This window comes from Elgaria multicarinata, chromosome 4, assembly GCF_023053635.1.
Source record: "Elgaria multicarinata webbii isolate HBS135686 ecotype San Diego chromosome 4, rElgMul1.1.pri, whole genome shotgun sequence".
Taxonomy (NCBI): Eukaryota; Metazoa; Chordata; class Lepidosauria; order Squamata; family Anguidae; genus Elgaria; species Elgaria multicarinata.
The window spans coordinates 48,108,363-48,127,335 of NC_086174.1; the positions used below are offsets into that span (position 1 = coordinate 48,108,363).

Here is an 18,973-nt window from a genome sequence, read left to right on the forward strand (position 1 = left end):
ATTGCGTGTTCTAGGTCATTGACAAGGATTAAGGAGGTGCCAATAAAAGAGCAGGGAGGAAACTTTAGTACCAATAGATTCTGATCATGTGAAAACAGAAGATAAATACTGCAGTCTTAGCCACCTCAGAGCTGTCAAGCTTCAGTTCTTACTGAGACTGACTTTCTAGTTATAAAATAGAGATTTTAAAAAGCCATTCTGCTGCATGACAGGGAGCAGGGATGGGAAACTTGCAGCCAGGAGACTAAATCTGCCCCCCAGAACAACTTTAATAGATCTATATAACAACTATCTTGTGTTTTCACTTAACATGGAGGCCATAGCTGCTTTCCCTTAAGACGTTCACTTTATTGGTCTTGTGCATCCTAGCACAGAACATTGAATTAGGACCCTCTCTCTACTCGTTATTCAGGAGCTGTTGCTTCTAGTTCCTGGGGACACAAGTGGGTGGGTGCTATTACTTGATCTGCTTATGAGCTTCCCAGAGGCATATATGGTTGAGCATTAGTGGGAACAGAGTGCAGGATTGGCTAAGGCCTTTGATCTGTACAGCTCTTCTTCTGTTCTTACAGAAACCACACTGTTAAGTCTGATAACAAGGTTCCTGCTCTGGATGAGACAAGAAATCCACCACAGTATGATTTCATTGTAAACCACATTCTTTGTTATTTTAATTCCAGTAAAACAAAACCAAATACAAACAGCCAACAAGAGTATACGTCCCTGCTCTCTGAAGACAAAGGGCAGCAGTGAGGGATGGAGACGAGGAGTCAACTCACCACCATTTGTGGGAAGAACATTTGCTTTGTGTTCACCTCAGCTAGGGTGGGATGGATGCTTGGTGGCCCAGCAGACATAGGATAAAACCCTCTTAGGGGAAAAAAAAATTAAAACCAGTGGACTGGTCCCTTTCCCCTAAAGCAGCATTTTCTAAACAAGCAGAAAGACAGACCCAATAGGTGTGGGGGGCCCTTGCCACACTGGCTATCAATTATACACGGAATAGTGAGAAACCGTAGAGGCGTGCTGTTAGCGCTGCCAGAGCCAGGCTTCCTGAGCAAGGCGATGGTGCAGGGAAAGGACGGGGGCAAGAAAGAAGGGAGATCACCCTCTTTAATCCACTTCCTCCATGCGCGATGCATCCTCGTCTCCCTCCAGCGGAGGGATCTCTTCAGAGACAGCAGCGCTAGGCTCTTCAGCAGCCACCTCATCTTCATCAATACCTAGGGTGGAAGAATCACAGAAGCAAGAAATGTCAAGACAAGGTCAGGTTAGACATAGTACCTCCTTATTAAGCATAACAGGAAATGCCTGCATAGATATATGCTACTAGGCCAGCCTTCCTCAGCCTGTCGCTTTCCAGATGTCTGGACTGCAGCTTCCATCGTAGCTGAGAATTATGGGAGTTACAGTTCAACACATCTGGAGGGTATCAGGTTGGGGAAGACTGTAACAAACTGTCCTTTATGGAGCCACGATAGGTAAGGGAGGAGCAGTTGAAACCATGCTTTCAGAATACTTGGCATATATTCAAAAGTACTTCACACCGTTATTCAATGCTACAGCATTCCCAGCAATTCTGAAAACAACCTGTAAAGCTGAGTCAGTGTTGTAGAGAGGCTGAGAGAATACTGGCTTCCCTATGTTGCACGTTTATGGTCAAGGTGAAAGCTGAGCAGGGTTCCCCCACCCCCTTTACTCAGCAAACTACATCTCCTTCTCGGAACTTTGCTAGACTGTCTTGCAGACTGGAATCCTTTTGGTACTCCATGCCCTGACATTTGGGGCTTCACATCAGCTGTGCACCAGATGCAGGTGCTTCTCTCTCCCCACAGCCAGCACCACTTGAGACCCTTCCTTTTGCTGCAAAAAGCCACAACACTAGATCAACCCATGTTATTGTCTCCCCTCCCTACCCCAAGACAAGGCTCCACTTTGATGCTAGAACAGAGAAAGCATCATTCCTTGAGCAAGCAACTCTGACCTTGCTGATGCCTTGTGACTGAATACATCTGGGTCAAACACACAAAACCATGAAAGCAAGAGCTGGACTGCCACTCCCATAATTCCCAGCCACCATGGCCAGGCTGGGGAAGGCTGTCTTTGTGGTAGAAGCAGCATGACCCTGGGCTTTTGAAGCACCCAGTCTCCCAACAACTCACCTAGCCCCAGCTTGATCATCCTATAGATACGGTTGGAATGGGTCTGTGGATCCTCCAGGGAGAAGCCGGATGAAAGCAGCGCCGTCTCAAAGAGCAGGACCACCAGGTCCTTGACAGCCTTGTCATTCTTGTCTGCCTCAGCCTTCTGGCGCAGAGTCTCTACAATGGGGTGGTCAGGATTGATCTCCAGGTGTTTCTTGGCCATCATGTAGCCCATGGTGGAGTTGTCGCGCAGGGCTTGGGCCTTCATGATCCGCTCCATGTTGGCTGTCCAGCCATAGGTGCTGGTGACAATACAGCAGGGGGAAGAGACCAGCCGATTCGAGACCGTCACCTAGAGAACAGATTAAAAATAAATGCCCGACACTTCGTCAGCAGAATGGGTGGGAGGAACACAGGTGTGTTGCCAGCCACTGAAACAAACACCTGGAGGGACAAGAGAAGAACCCGGCACAGGAAGCTCACCTTCTCAACTTTCTTCTCCAGGATTTCCTTCATGAGTTTGCAAAGGTTCTCAAACTTGGCTTTGCTCTCCTCCATCTTCTTCTTCTCGTCCTCATCCTCTGGCAGCTCTAGGCCTTCCTTGGTGACAGACACCAAGGACTTGCCGTCAAACTCCTTCAGCTGTTGAACGCTGTACTCGTCAATGGGCTCCGTCATGTACACCACCTCGAAACCGCGTTTCCTCACACGTTCCACAAAGGCAGAGTTGGCCACCTGCTCCTTGCTCTCGCCTGCAAGGCAAGAGGTTAGGAAGTAGCAAATAAGCCAGCAGTACAACGGGGCCTCCAACAATCCCTTTAAGAATGGGTGCCAGTTTGATTGTGCAATTTAGGGAGATCTGAAGAGTGTTTTGGCTTTTCATAAGGCATGGAGAAATTAGCCTGAGACTCAACGTTTTGAAACGGCAGGCAGGAAGTATAGAACAGGGATGGACAGACAAGACATTTCAAAGCTCTCCTGAAAAACCTGTTCGCTTAAGTTTCAAACTGCTAAGAGGTTTTCAGCTTAGGCCTCTGAAATCACGAGGATTAGAGACTGGTTTTCCATCTCTCTATTTCAGGGGTGGGCAACTTGTGGCCCTCTATTTTTTCGCTGCGCTGCAACTCCCAGCAGTCCTAACCAATAGTGATGGGTCATGGAAATTGCAGTCCAGCAATATCTGGAGCGCGACAAATAGCCCAACTCTGCTATTTAAATAAAAGAATCATCCCTGCAAACTCAACCCTGTTTGGAAATTAAACCAGCAAGATCCAGAGAAGGCCACCTTTGAGTTGGCCTAAAGCACACACACATCGAAACCAACAGGTTTTTTAGGAGGTAGGTCACTAAACCGAGCTGCAACAGCACCCCCAGGTCAAAGAGATTCCTGCTCAAAGCAGCTGGTGATCCTCTGCGAGACGTCACTCACCTGTGATGTAATAGATGCTCTTCTGATTCTCCTTCATACGGGACACATACTCGGAGAGGGAGTTCATCTCATCACCAGAGTGAGAAGTGTGGTAGCGCAACAGCTCAGACAGGCGTTTCCTGTTGGTAGAGTCCTCATGGATCCCAAGCTATAAGCAAAAGAGATAGTATATGCATCTATTTGGATGTAGAGATTGTCCTATTCCCAGTACTTTGGGTAGATTAAATACACCTAAAATAAAGAGGGATGTCTCGATTCCCCCAGTTTTTCATTTAAATATGGAAGGGAAGGCCATGGCTTAGTGTGTGAACTTAAATTGTGCCCCGAATCTTTTGAAAAAATCCAACTTCTTCCTTCTACATAAGGAACTGGAAACACAGACACAGCTCCCTAGCTGTTAATTCAAGGCATAAAGATAATTCTGGAACTTTTCATGAGAGAAAGAGGCATTACTCTAACAGTGATCATGCTCAACTGGATCCCCAGAAATCTAAGAGGATCAAGTCTTTTCCTGTTGCTGCTATCAGCTAAGCATCTTTCTGAAGTCCATACAAAAGCTGTAAATGGGTACCTAACTGATTAGATACATAAATCCCATGTATGAAGGACAACAGGTGATCAAAAAGTTTGCCCCTCTTCAGCCTGATCACCTGAAATTACTGCTCACTTTACTTTTCTGAACAGACCCTTACAGTCTGCAGGTTTCCTAGCCTTTTCACAATCATGAGAACTGGTTGTTTTGGGGGGCTGATCAAGAGCAGCTCATCCAATTCTGAAAAGGCCAACATGGAAGAAGCTCAATAAATCAAGAACAAAAGATTCTGCTGTATCAGATTGCTGTAGGGTGCACCAGCCCACTCACAGGCCGTGGGGTAGCCAGCTCTCACCTTGAGGTTTTTGGAGAAGGCCTCATAAAACTTCTTGTAGTTCTCTTTATCCTCAGCCAGCTCTGCAAAAAGTTCCAGGCATTTCTTGACAATGTTCTTGCGAATGACTTTGAGAATCTTGCTCTGCTGCAGCATCTCACGGGAGATGTTCAGGGGCAGGTCTTCAGAGTCTACCACACCCCGGATGAAGTCTGAGATAGAAGATAAAAGAAATGGAATCAGAAACAGAAGTATCCAAGTAAGGATGGACTAGTCAAATGGCTTATTCTTGATCTAGAGATGACAGCCAAAGCAGTGTCATGCACAGAGATTCTCCCTTGCCTCAAAGTGCCTTTTACAGAATTGGCATTGCTCCTATTCAGTGTCCGAATCACCATATTTGGAAGCTGGAAAGAATTCACCCCCATGGGTTTTGTTTTCCCGTGGAGTTGCTCTCTTGCTTGGAACATCTGGAGCGATTTCTTCTGCAAGCATTTTCTAGAACACACCTGCCTATGTGAACCAAACTGCAGAGACTGAGCAGGGAGGGAGAAGTAATCAGGACAGGTAGGCAGGTGAGGCTGGATGACCTTCCATCCAATCCCACTAAGACATTTTGCAAGTAAAAGGTGTCCAATGGGAAATCGAAACCCCAAACCTTTGGAAGGAATAGTGCAAACAGCCAGGTACACAGGAAGGCTAACCTGCTTTGTCCCTCTGGACGATTCCCCCTTCCTCTCACCCACAGCTCCACAGACCACATAGGAAGATAAATGAGCACACCAAGCTGTATTGGCAAGGGAAAGGGCTGGAGCTCTGTAGAAGAATGCAGGCTTTGCCAGGTCCAACCTTCAGATAAAAAAAATAACAGGGAGCCTCTGGCCTGTGGATATTCCCCTCTGGCCAGTGGAGACACAGGCTCCCTCCAGAGACCCTCCCTTCTGGAAACTCCCAGGGGCTTGGGGAGGAGGCAGGGAGAGGAATCACTGCTGGTATGTCTGATGTGTGATGCCATCAAGCTGCCTGGGAGCAAAGCTGTCCAGTTCTGGGGGTTTGATGAAGGGGTCACCTTCAGGGATAGAATGCAGGCTGGGGCGGGGCCCCCACATGGACAGCCCAGCCTCCGTCGCTTATTTTAACGGGCAGGCCAATCCACCTAGATATTATCAGCTTGAGGTCTTATTATTTAACCCTTTACTTGTGTTAGGCAAACACAATATTCAGAAACACAGTATTTAGAAACTGCTAGTGTACTCCAGCTGTAAAGTGGGACTTCCCCCACCCACCCACCCCCAGCATGGCTTCTAAAGGTAGGCTAGAAAAATCTGCCTGCTTTGCAGATGCCAAATTCCTTCTTCTCAGTTCTTCTCCAGGGCTTACAGCACATGGTGCTGTTCCGGATTATGGTGGATCAACAGCAGCGGCCTGGTGTCATCTACGGGGGGCTCCCTTCTTTCAGAGTCAGAATTCCACCCCTAGGTTAGGGATGGATCCCACAGAAAGGGGAAGGAAAGCAGCCAGCGTTTTAGCTGGGGAAGGTAGGAGCCGAGAGGGGGAGCTTACTCAGGTACTCGGGGATGAGTTCGTCACAGCTGTCCATGATGAAGACGCGCCTGACGTAGAGCTTGATGTTGTTCTTCTTCTTCTTGTTTTCGAAGAGGTCAAACGGGGCCCGGCGGGGGATGAAGAGCAGCGCCCGGAATTCCAGCTGGCCCTCCACGGAGAAATGCTGGGAAGGGTGGGAGCACGGGATGAGTGAGCGAGTAGCCGGCTAACCTCCCCACTTGGGGAAAAATAGGCAGGTCCCTCCAGAGACAGGCTGCAGAGGCTACCGCAAACAACTTCTGCCTGGGCTGGAAACATATCTATGGCTCAACCTGTTCGATTAAGAGGAAGCTTCAGAGCCTCCGTCGGGGCTGTCGGAACTTCTTTCAGCCCGAGCGCTGAACTCAAATTCAGAGAAACTCTTGTGGGAGCTGTGCTCCAGAAGTGGGGCAGGGACAAAGGCAGAGGGGGGGGGGGCAAAATACATTAAAGCTCTTCCTGCCAGTAACTGAGCCTTAGCAGAGGCATTTCAACCTTTTAGAATGGAGGGAGTGGGGGGGGGACGCACCAAATGATCAGTGGGCAGGGGAAAGGGACATGCCATTTGGGGACCACCAGGTTTGGCTCACAGGCCTAAGGTTCAACACCCCTGGTCTACATTATAGGATTCCTTGCACCCTAGTAGGGATGCCATAACTCATCTTGCTCCTTTAAAAGCTCAGAAGCAGCAGGGAGTTCCACAGGTTCAGCTTCCCTCATTAGTAAAAAGAGAAGCTGCACCTGCCCAATTTCAACCCACCACAAAGCTGGAAAGGAATAAAACCTTGTTCCGGCAGGGAATGCCCGGTGGCCTCTATTCTTTCACCTTCTCTTCCTCCACCCTAGCCCCTTGAGCTTCTGTCTCTCCCTCCATGTCAGGCTTTAGGCCTAGCAGTTAGCACTGGCCCTGCTTAGCAGAGGTAATAATGAGAAAAGCAATGTTTTCTTCTTTGAAACACACCCATGAGCTGTCTGAATGCTCTATTCATAGAAAGCTTGCTCAACATTCAGAAATACTTTAAAATATTCTCTAATGTGTGGGCTAGAAGAGAAAGCAGGGTAGTAGCAACGGGCAGAACCTGGAACTGTAAGAACCTACAACTGAAGCTGTAATCCAAGAAATTCTGACAGCTGCGTCATGGAAGAAATTTAGCAGATATTCAGTGACTGGGAAAACTACGGGCCAAGACACACGGCTATAATTCGACCCAGCGGGCAGAGATTAATGGGTGTCCTGCTTCTCAGTTCACACACTACTTTTGCTGCTTTCTCTACAGGCCTTTTGCTAATAAACACCAGCGGAATAGAATCGGTCTCCTCAATTGTCCCCCCCCACCGACCAAGCGCTCACCTTGACAGCCAGGTGGTCCTCCCAATCGTTGGTGAGGCTCTTGTAGAACTCGCCATACTCCTCCTGGGTGATGTCATCCGGGTTGCGGGTCCAGATGGGCTTGGTCTTGTTCAGCTCCTCCTGGTCGATGTACTTCTCCTTGATCTTCTTGGTCTTCTTCTTGGTCTTGCCCCCTTCCTCCTCCTCGTCGGAACCCACGTCCTCAATCTTGGGCTTCTCCTCCTCCTTGGGGGCGGCCTCTTCCTCCTCCTTCTCTGTTTTTTCCTCCTCAGCCTCGTCGTCGCTTATCTCCTTCTCGCGCTCCTTCTCCAGCTGCGGGAAGAAGGAACACTCAGTACCGCAGGTTCATGGGAGAGAAAGGTCAGGGGTGACCTGTGGCGGCATTCTGAAGTGGGGAGGAGGCCCCAGGATGACTACTGTACCAGGTGCAAAGCTCCTGCACAGAGGCCTGCCCTTCCGCCCCCTCATGCTCGGCACACTAGCGGGCTTTTCAGTCTCCCTACAATCCAACATGGCCGACATTTTCCCAGTCATGTGAGAACTATAAGATATTGGGGAACTCTGTATTAGACAAGAGCACAGGGTTTCCCAAGTGGAGCCACACTGGAGAACCACTTCACTTTTACACCCAAAACGCTTTAGTTTTAGCCAGCAAGACTTATCCAATTGCAGAGGAGCACCCCGCTGCTCTACCCGTATTTCTGCACGAATCATAGATTGGAAGAAGGCAAGCGCAGAGTAGTGGTTTATGTGGAGCAGGGGCCCAGTGTCCCAATCTAGCCCACTGGGTATCGCCAGATGGCTCCACCCCTTCCCCCTGCCCAACAGACCATTGGGCGGTTTCCCCCCCATTCTCAAAAGGCCTTCCCAAGGCTTAGCTACTGACAGCAAGAGCTTTAAACCAAAATTATGCTGGTGTTGTTGGCCCTGCCCCTTTTGCCTTTGGCTTCACCCACCAGTGGGATCCGGCTCCCGAGAGCTTCCCCAAAATGGAATTTGGCCCTTGAGCCAAAAGAGGTTCTGCACCTCAGGGCTGGCTTCCTCCAAGGGGCACGTGTGTGTTCCTTTGGCTGCCCCTCAGCACTGAGTTAATCCAAGTGTGTGCAATGCAGGCACACGGTGTAAGGGGGAAGGCCTGCAGCCGGCATCTCCAATTAGGACTGGAAAAGACCCCTGCCTGAAACCCTGGAGAGCTGCTGCCGGTCAGCAGAGATGAGACTAGATTAAACTGACCAATGGCCTGTCTTGGTAGAAGGAGGCTCCCCGATTCCGACAGCAGAATGGCCCAAATCCGGTGGAAGGAGGCAAGGGCAGAGGAGGGCACTGGACAGAGGCACAATGAGCAGCCTTCTTTGTGGGTGGATACTCTGAGCTCACAGGAGAGAATTGGAGGTCACCCAGTCCAACCCCCTGCTCAATGAAGGATCTGGACCGCAGGATGCAACTACAGCATCCTTGACAGCGGGTCGCCCAACCTCTACCTAAAAACCTCTGTCGCAAGAGAGCCCACCACTTGCCACGGCCGCTTGTTCCACTGACAAACAGCTCTTACTCTTAGGACAAGGTGGGGAACCTGTAGTCCTCCAGATGATTTGGGCTACAACTCCCCATGGGACTTGGGAGTCCAACCACAGAAAATAAGTCTGTTCCCTGTTCTGCGTGAAAGCTCTTCAGATATCTGAGGGCAGCTGTCAGGTCTCCCCTTTCACCTTCTCCAGGCTACTGATGCCAGCTCTTTCAACGGTTTCTCATAGGACTTGGTGATTTCCAGACTTACTCCAGTCTGTCCACGTCCTTCTTAAACTCGACTTCTTCCATTCCTCACGGCACAAGTTGGAAAGGCCTGCTGGAGCAGGTGCCTGAGATATTTTTGGGCTGCTAGCTCTAGCAAACCAATACAATTGAGAACACCCACCAGGTCCCATGCAGACCACCAAGGGATGACTGCAGCCCGCCAGTCTACCCACTTTCTGCAATCACAGGGCTCAGGTGACAAAAATAAGTTTTATCCAACCCCTGGTGGGATGTCAGATATGGCAGCTGAAGGTTGCAAGTTGTGCAGGGCTGCTAGGCAGCATAATGGTTAGTTCAGCCCTACCAGCCTCAGCCATAGTGCCTGGGCTCCCCCTTGTGGAGAGACTTCAGTACGGCGCTTTCTCCCTGAAGAGGAGAAGTCAAAATCTGTGGCAGTCACCAGGTGACCAGCAAGGCTTACAAGGTATCCAGAAAGCTCTACCAACAGCCTGTGGCATGGCTGCCAGGTATACCAAAAGGTAGCTGTGGAAATTAACTCTTGGAGCAGCTCCTCTCATATACCTACATAGAGGGTGATGGGGTAGCCAATGAACTGGGAGTGCTTCTTCACCACTTCCTTGATACGGCGTTCCTCCAGGTACTCAGTCTGATCGTCTTTCAGGTGCAAGATCACTTTGGTTCCCCGGCCAATGGGTTCCCCTAAGACAAAGAGCAGGAGAGAGCAGCTTTAACAGGGGCAGACACTTCACAGGGGCCATTAAGGACAATGAATGGGGCTTGGACAACTACGGCTTAGAGGAGAAGCAGGTAGCAAGTAGATGGATTACGGGGAGATCTCTTGGCGGATTGCAGTAGATCAGCAAGGATTTCTGAATCCCAACTGTTGAACTAGAGCAACAACAAAATGTTTCCATATGCATCTAAATTAGGTTGTTGAAATGAGAAAAATCTGGGGTAAGCAGGAGAGGATACTTTTTAGGGAAAGGACTATGAGGTACTGAATACAAATTCCTAAGGTTCAGGATGTGCTCAGTCTCCCTGTTCTTTAATTCTAAGTGTATGTCTTTTTCATATGGCTCCGGTTACTGAATCTTGAGCGTCTAGTAAAAAACAAACAAAGTAGGTCTAACTTGCCTGAAGCCATCCACCCCTGGACTAGCGCTCATGTACCCTGATAATACTAAAGCTAGGCATAGCTTTGCCTTAAAAATGGAGAGAATGAGAGCCAAAATCAGAATCTCTAGCAGGTAGACAGGAATCTATGCAGATTTAGTCATACTTGCAGCAGACCCATTGATTCCAATGGGTCGTGTTACTTGTGACTAACTTAAGTCCCAACAGGTCTTCTCCAAGTATGACTAAGACTGGATCCAACCCACAGAGCTTTTGTTTGTTAAAAAAACAAGTGCCAAGTTATTATTATTAGAATTTTTTTTAAAAAAAATTACAATCTGCATCAGATTCTATTGTTCAGAGGAAGGACTTGTGTATCCTGAAAGGCAACCGATGATGTCATTCCCACCCCCACAAACTCATTTACATTTCTCAACCCATATGCCTTTACTGTTGCCCACACAGCATTTCGTACTGCAGCAGCAGGGCAATCTGCAAGCGATGCAGATGAGGGGCTCCATGAACCAAGCACATAAAACATACAAGTCAACAAGAGGGATGCACATTTGCTTGCAACTGTTTTGAGTGCAGAATTTGAATTGTTCGGACACGATGGACCAGAGGCAACCGCTTCTCCCCCTGCTTGGCTATTTTGCCCATCTTAGAATACAGCTTTGATCAATACTAGATCAACTTTGTCCCCACAGCTTTGGAAGAGGAAGTTAAGTTAACAAGTTGGTAAATTTAAAATCCAACATGCTGGACCAGACTGATTGCTTTCCCCAGGGTTTGCAGATGGCATCACATACCATGATCGGTCCGAACAGTGAAGGAGCCCCCAGCAGAGGACTCCCAGGCATACTGTTCATCATCGTTGTGCTTGGTGATGACCACCACCTTCTCAGCCACAAGGTAAGCAGAGTAAAAGCCCACTCCAAACTGACCAATCATGGAGATGTCTGCGCCAGCCTGCAGAAGGAAGGGAAGAGGTGAGACGTGAGGGAAGAGGGGAAGATAGCTAACCAAACAAACATGTACGGACGCACAGACTCAGCCTGCTGGAATGCAAGCAAATGTTTCTCAGTAGCCAAAGAGGTCTGTTCTAGCAGCAGGGAGCTGGCATGAAATAGGTAACATTTAGCTCAGATGGACTTTTATGCCGATTTTTAAAAAACAGGAATGGGGTGCTGACACACAGCGTCTGAGAAAGTAGTCTCCTAGTGACAAGACTGCAAGACTAGGCATCCTGAGATTCTCTGTTTTGATTACTTTTTAAAAGCAAGTTTAAAATGACAACGCGTGTGGACAATTCCTAGTAGGATCTTAAAAGCAAGGCAAGCCATAATTCCAGGGACCAAGGGGATTCAATGCCCTGTATTCCTCTTTGCCTTTTCCCATTAGAATATGTTATGATAAATAAGCACAGAATGCAGATTTGTCTACGTTTTCCAGCTTTTCTTGCTGAAGAATTTCAATTATTTAATTTTAAACATGAAGCTTCTGCAAGCCACTCAACCCATCTGCCTCCTGAGTTTCCAACAGTATTAGTTTGATGCCGGAGATGTGGCTGGTTATTTCAAATGAAAGTGAAATCCAGACTCCTCGTCTCTCTGCCTCCTGAAGCCACCAGGCGAGATGTAAAGTTTTTCCCATCCTCATTTCTCCTTCAGTCCCCTGCTTTCTCCCGCCACTTAGCACTCAAGCCCCCATTTCTTTCCCCGCTTCTTCAGACGCCAAGCCCCCCAAATTTTCCCACACCCCTTGACAGGCTGATGTCCTCTAGAACTCAACCTTCCATCCATTTCCTGGAAATGGCGGATGCAGCCTTACTTGCAGCAGCCGACCCTTTGCCAAGAAGGGAGGTGCCTGTCAACTCTTAGGTCACAAGTGTTGAACTGCTTTCAGCCGGAGGGCCAAATTCAATTTTGGAGAAGCCATGGGGGGGCGGGGGAAGAGAGAGATCCGACATATTTTAGCTCAAATCTCTGACTGCCGGAAAAGCCTTAGGCAAGGCAATTCAATTGGGGGGGGGGGAATCCATTAGAATGGGGGGGGGGGGAAATCCTGCACAAAAGCCTGGAAGCCATGATATGATTGGTGGCTGGGGAAAATGGTGTAGGCCAGATTGGAACCACACACAGACCAGATCTGGCCCATGGGCCTGAGGTTCATCACCCCTGTTTTAGGCTATTTATGTAAGATGGGCCATACTGTGAGGTACTATGATATTCTAACTCTACAACCCCAAGAAGGGCCCAAACGCTGTGACCTCTGTACGCTCCCAAACACCCAGCTTAGAAAGCCACCCACCTGCAAGGCTTCCATGAAGGCCTTGGTGCCAGACTTGGCAATAGTGCCCAAGTTGTTGATGAGATCCGCCTTGGTCATCCCAATGCCAGTGTCCACCAGCGTGAGGGTCCGGTCATGGGGATTGGGGATGATGTCAATCTTCAGCTCCTTGCCACTCTCCAGCTTTGAGGGCTCCGTCAGACTCTCATAGCGGATCTTGTCCAGGGCCTAGGGGAGAAACAAAGGCAGGTAAATGGATGGGTTTTTCTACCAAACATCATCGCTGTTCAGGGATTCAGATTACTTCTGCTTCCAAAAAAAGGCACTTGAGGAAGCATAAAGTGATGGCCCAGGAGGCTCTCAATTTCAGAGTGTAAAGATGGGCAAGCTTTGGCTAAGGAGGAAAGAAACCTATTCAGAGAAGCATGGCTGCGATCACAGAGCAGCAGCAAGGGATAGATTATCCAGCCCCCCTGAATACTCACTGGATCACAAGTCTATTCCAGAGCAGCTTTCCCATAGGCAAGGGGAAGAAAGGTACAGCACACTGAGAGACGTGTCTACTCAAAAGTAAGTCCCGTTGCATTTAATAGGGCTTACTCCCAGTTGAGTGGGTATAAGATTTCAGCAATTATAAATGCAAGCAATCCTTGCCAGAGCCAGCTTTTGTATGCAGGGATCTCTCTCTCTCTCCCTCTCTTATTTTTTCCTCAGACTTCATAGGCTAACAGAGAACTTGAAAGAGGTTTATAAAATTATGCATGGTGTAAAATTAATAATAAAAAGAATAGAGGGCATTTTCTCGCTAATATAGTATTAGAATTTAAAGTCATCCAACAAGATTGATTGACAGTGGATCCAGAACAAAGGAAGCACTGTGATGTTTCACTGTTTTATGCTATTTATTTGTGATGTAAAATGCTGTTTAGACTTCGCACGGTAAGGCTGGTAAATCGTTAATTCTGTTGGGAGGGGGGTGAGTGAATGGAATGTTGGGGTGAATGCAGGATGGCTGTTGGATTCAAGTGTGTGAACGGGAATGACAGTTAGTAGTTGGGAGTGAGAGAGTCTGCGTTAATCTCCTGAAGAGGTTAGATCAGCATAGGCTCTATATTTTATTGTTTTGGAAGTAAGAGGGAGAAAGAGGAGTTAGATTTGACTTTAATGGGTAGAGTAGGCAAGAATACATGATATATTTATTGTAACAATCGAGTACTGAACCAAATGAAACCACAAAATTAATAACATGTATGAACGTGCTTCTTGTTAAATAAAAGTTATTTTTGTTTTCACACTGGATTGAATTCTTTAAGTACCTGAGGTAAGGTACGGAGTTATGTGGTAGCAGCAGTAAAGAAAAGAGGAATAAAAAGGAGCACAAAGTGCCAAGCTGGTTGCTGTGAGACCAAAAATGGGGGGTCATATAGGCACAGAACCAGTGGGAGAGTAAAAAGGTGGTGCCCAGAGGTGGGAACAGAAAGGGAAAATAATCCACAGAACGAGCAGCCGTATACCAACTGCGTTCTTGGTTGGGATCCTTTAAAGAGAAAGGTAAGGAGGAGTCCCAAGGGAGCGGGTCGTGACAAGCGCCTCTGGCACACAACAGATTTTCGTAAAATGTGGTGAGGGCCATTGGTTTAGAGGGCTTTGAAAGGCGATTAGGCAAATTCATGCAATGTTCACAGACACCATGCCACTGAAACTGGGCAGGAGGAAAGTTTTCTCCCTCTCTCATAATACTAGAATCTGGGGTCATCCCATTAAGCTAAATGGTGGGATACTCAGGTCAGGTAGAAGGAAGTAGTTCAGTGCATAATTAAAACTATTAAATTCGCTACCACAAAATGTAGTGGCGGCTGCCAATTTGGATGGCTTTAAAAGAGGGTTAACAAATTCCTGGAAAAGAAGGCTATCAATGCTTACTGTTACGATGGGCATATATTACCTCCAGTATCAGAGGTACTATGCCTCTGCTGGGGCAACACAAGCAGAAGGGTGCTGTTGCACTCATGTCCTGCTTGTGGGCTACCCAGAGGCATCTGATTAGCCACTGTGGGAACAGAGTGGAGGACTAGATGGATGGCCACCTGTTAGGGATACTGTAGTTGCACTGCGAGTCGGTTGGTCTAGAAAATCTCCAAGGTACCATCCGACTCTTATAATTCTAGATAGACCTCTGGTCTGATTCAGCACAGTTCTTCATACGTTCGTAAGTATTACTTCTCTTGCACTCATCTACACACACAGCTCAGGGTCACCGTACTCACATCAGAAGCATTGGAAATTATCTCCCGCATAAAGATTTCCTTGTTGGAGTAGAATGTGTTGATGATCAGGGACATAAGCTGGGCAATCTCTGCCTGGAAGGCAAAAGTCTCCACCTCCTCTTCACCATGCTGGATTTCTTCAGGCATCTGGAAGACAACTCAGGGTATCAATACCTTCATAAATCCTCAGCATCCATACCTGATAACACTTTGTATTCAAAGTGGTTCACATACATCATACAACAACCTTGTAAAGTAGGCCTACAGTATCATTGCCATATCACAAGACAGAGATCTGGAAATAGTAGCCTTCTAAAAGCTACCTGGCACAGCCTTGTATTTAAGCACTAGCCTGGTAACCATAGGCAACTGGGAATTGCAGGTAGACGTGTGAGTGGGCTAGGGGAGAAGAGAGGGAGCACTCTGTTCCTCCTCTGCATAGAATCTATGAGGGAAGCCCTTCTATGCCCAGCATAGAAGTTTAGCTCTCTTTCCCTCTTCTGCTAGCCCAGTCCCCAGAAAGCTAGTCACCTTTGTGGGCTTATTTACAAAGCTGACTTGGCAAGTACATGACAGAGACATCTTGGTTCAAAGCGTAACCCACTACACTACATAGTGGAACGTGTTGGGTTCAGGTGAATATGACAAATACCTACACAGCCATCGCAGCCGCTAACATTCAAACTCGGCTCAAACTGAGATTTGCGGAGTATCCTAAGACCAACCATTCACCCTAAATTCCCACCTAGGATAAGGATTTATCTCCTAGCCTGGATTGCTTCCAAGGATGAACAAGATCAAGGCTGCAGGCAGGCATCCGATTATGTCACCATAACACGTTTTGCAGTGCTACATGAGCTCAGCAGCTAAACTGCGTTTCAAATTACCTTGGGGTTTTGGTACATCAGTCTCATTTGGCTTTTATTTGTAGGGATGCTACCTAAAATATTAATTAATAATAACTGTAAATTGAGAGGGGGGAAATTCTGAGATCAGAGACTGTTTTTGTTTTATTTTTCAAATTTAAGGGAAGAATTCTGTCCCCGTGTCTTAAATAAAAGCTGGCTGCCATGGCAATAACAACCAAGAGACACACCGGAAATCCATCGGCCAAGAAGAGCATCCTTCCCCAACTTGGCGCCTCCTGGATGCGTTGGGACGATCACTCCTACAATCCTCAGCCATCTGGCGATTACGGGTGTTGTAGCCCCAACACACCCAGAGGGCGCCAGCTTGGGGAAGGCTGGGCCTGCTCGGGAGTCATTGTTGAATTGGCGGCCTGCCATGACAAGATGAGCGCCATCAGCCCGGATCGGTGTTCTTAAAGCCTTCCCTCCAAGGCCCAACGCGCAGCCGGCCGGGGGCGGAAATCTCTACCGGCAACGCTTCTCCCTGTGGGTGGTGGGAGGGAGGTAATCGCCCGGCACGAGGGGCTGGGCGGGGGAAACAAGGGCCGCGGCCCCGGCACAGTCATCGGGAGGGGCCCTACGCGCGCTGCGCACCGGCATTGGGCCTGGCTAGGCCGGAATCCGCGGGCACGCGTGGCGCCCTCTTCGGCACCTAGGCCAACCTACGCAGCGCCGCATCGAGGCTCGCTCCCTCCGTGCTAGCTGGGGCCGGGTCGCGATTGAGGTAGGTCCTAGCAGGGCGCCGCCGCGCAGGAGCCCGCGAAGGCCCGGATCTCAGGCGGATCTCGGGCGCCCCCCGCCTCATCACGGCCACATGGCTCCGGGAAGCAGGTGCGCCGCGCCGCGCTTCGCCTCCCACCCAGAGGCCCCTTTGGCTCCGCAGCCTGCCGCGGGGAGGCGCGCAAGGACGGGCAGCCGCCCCCGCCCCTGGAGCGGCCTCTCTCGCTTGGGGCGGGGGGGGGGACCCAGGACCCCGCTTACTTTGATCGACGGCGGGAGACGAGCCTGGAGCACGGCCTGGTCTTTTCGACAGAGATCGCGGCACAGCCAGGAGAGGAGGAGGGACCGCCTCCGCCAGACTTATATAGGGGCTGAGAGCAGAGCCGTTGATCCGTTTGCTCCCTCCGCCTTAAAACGGTCTCGCGCACGCTCAGCAACCGCCTGCTTAACAAAGAGCCTTGTGGCGCCTCGAAGACCAACACGGTTCTTTCCGGTAGAAGCTCTCGTGGCCACTGTCCTATTCATCACGTAACCATCACTGTAAAATATACAGTGTTACCATATATATATATATATACACACACACACACACACACACTGTGTGTGTGTGTATTATAAGGCTTATGCCGGAATTAATTTGTTAGTCTTTAAGGTATCACAAGACTCTTTGTCATTTTGGCTGCAACAGACTAACAAGGCTACCTCTCTGGAAATGGTTGCAATGCAAGTCAGTTATCTCAATAGTCCTTCTTCTCCTTTGATGATAACCATGCTGATTTTGGTTGTTTGCTGTGTTATGTATTATGGGACTTTGATAACTTATTGTAATTTTAATTTTATTTATAAGAAGTGGTTTACAATATTATTTTCTACTGTCAGTAGCAAAGGCTGCTGGACACCTGGCAGAATAAACTCAGGATACAATCCCAGTCCTAATTCCAGAGGGGTAGCCCAGTTTTCCTTTTTGCAGCACAATCCAGCCTCTTGTGGCACCTCAAAGACCAACAAATCTATTGCAGCATCAGCTTTCATGAACTAGAAAATAGCTTTCAGTTTAGCAATCTAGTGTGATCCTATACATGTCTACACAGAAGTAAGTCCCACTGAGTTCAATAGGACTTAGTTGGCAGTGTGGCCAAGACAAAAAAGGAAAAATGGATGGGGAGGGAAGAGGAAAGACATGAAAAACATCATGTGAGAAAATGCCTGGCCTGTTACTTTCCACTTACTTCAGATCAGTGAAAATAAATCCAGTATACAACAATAATAGTGCAATCCTATACATGTCTACTCAGAAATAAGCCCCATTGAGTTCAGGGGGACTTACTCTCAATTAAATGTATATAGGATTGCAGCCTTATAAACTGAAATTTGAAGTATGTTTTCAGACACAAGTATGAAGCAATGATAGGTGAGGAGGAGGATACATCCTTTATCCTGAATGATTTATGTTCATGGACTCAAAACCCCGTGTGTGTGTGTGTGTGTGTGTGTGTCCAGCTAGATAATTGTTAACATTTCAGTTGTAAGCATTTCCAGCTCTTTGCACATGTGAATGCTTTAGCACAGTGGTTCCCAAAGTGGGCGGTACTGCCCCCTTGGGGGCGGTGGGATTGCATAGGGGGGCATTAAGAGGCAGAGGGGCAGCAGGGGGGTGTTCGGAGGTGGTCTTTTCCGAGAAGTGCCTCTCCAGAAGTTCTTAAAACCCAGGGACATTTTTATGGGAGAAGGTAGTTTGGTCCCAAGCCATATAGAGGAAGAATCCACGCATGTATTAATACCGTTTAAGAAGAGTCCTTTTAACGGTGAATTGAAATGTTTCAAAAGCACAAAAATGCTAATGAAGAGACATACCCTGCTTGGTGTGCCCTGCTATACTGCACTATGGAGAGTGGTTCAGAAGCTCCTGGTTGCATTTCCAACATCATATTTGGTGGAATGTGGTTTTAGTGTGGTCTGCCTACTTCTCTCCAAGCAAAGAAATCAACTCCAGATTATTAAACGCGGTGATTTAAGACTCATGTTAAGTGACTTTAAACCAGACGTTATGAAGCCCATCCATCACATTAAGAATTTACAGAATAGTGAGGTACTCTACCCTAGTTACTAAATGTGATATCTAATATTCTTGCTAAATTACTATCAGACTTTGAAAAGATGATATCACTGGATCACGTTAAATTGAATAAACTAAAAAATGTAATTAGATTTTGAATAAATATTCAATTAATTGTTACTGGTTTGAATGTTATTGTTATTATCTTCCTTAGTGGGTCATTGAAAACCACTGTTCTGAATAAAGATTTTTATAGTGTAGGGTAGGGGGCACTGGGCATGAGTTTGTGGAACCAAGGGGGCGGTTACCTGAAAAAGTTTGGGAACCTCTGCTTTAGCATGTGTCCATGTCTTGGTTAAACCCACCTTTCAAAACTTTCCAGCACTTTGATGGATTGCAATGCAGAGGACTCAAGTTGAAGCATTCACAAGAATATGCAAACTGGGTTTAAAAAAATAATAATCTGAAAATGTTTAAAATTAGACGCATGA

At 47.9% G+C, this 18,973-nt stretch overlaps 1 protein-coding gene across 1 annotated transcript; it reads right to left on the reverse strand.

Annotated features, from left to right (window-relative positions):
- Positions 1–641: 641 nt before the first annotated feature.
- On the reverse strand, positions 642–16,791 carry HSP90AB1 (heat shock protein 90 alpha family class B member 1). Its single transcript, XM_063124204.1, has 12 exons — positions 16,688–16,791; positions 14,799–14,945; positions 12,553–12,759; positions 11,052–11,211; positions 9,695–9,828; positions 7,375–7,686; positions 6,003–6,168; positions 4,461–4,651; positions 3,574–3,721; positions 2,628–2,896; positions 2,163–2,496; positions 642–1,223 (listed from the first exon to the last, which is right to left on the reverse strand). Exons 2-12 carry the CDS (start codon positions 14,943–14,945, stop codon positions 1,114–1,116), a joined length of 2,178 nt encoding a protein of 725 aa, XP_062980274.1. The 5' UTR covers positions 16,688–16,791; the 3' UTR covers positions 642–1,113.
- Positions 16,792–18,973: the final 2,182 nt, after the last annotated feature.

Excerpts from the sequence above, each read along its gene's own strand:
- HSP90AB1 (XM_063124204.1), bottom strand. The coding sequence starts at position 14,945 with ATGCCTGAAGAAATCCAGCATGGTGAAGAGGAGGTGGAGACTTTTGCC. Across the intron at positions 11,212-12,552 it reads CCTTCATGGAAGCCTTGCAG|GCTGGCGCAGACATCTCCAT; the intron begins GTGGGTGGCTTT and ends TTCCTTCTGCAG. Across the intron at positions 9,829-11,051 it reads CACTGTTCGGACCGATCATG|GGGAACCCATTGGCCGGGGA; the intron begins GTATGTGATGCC and ends TCTTTGTCTTAG.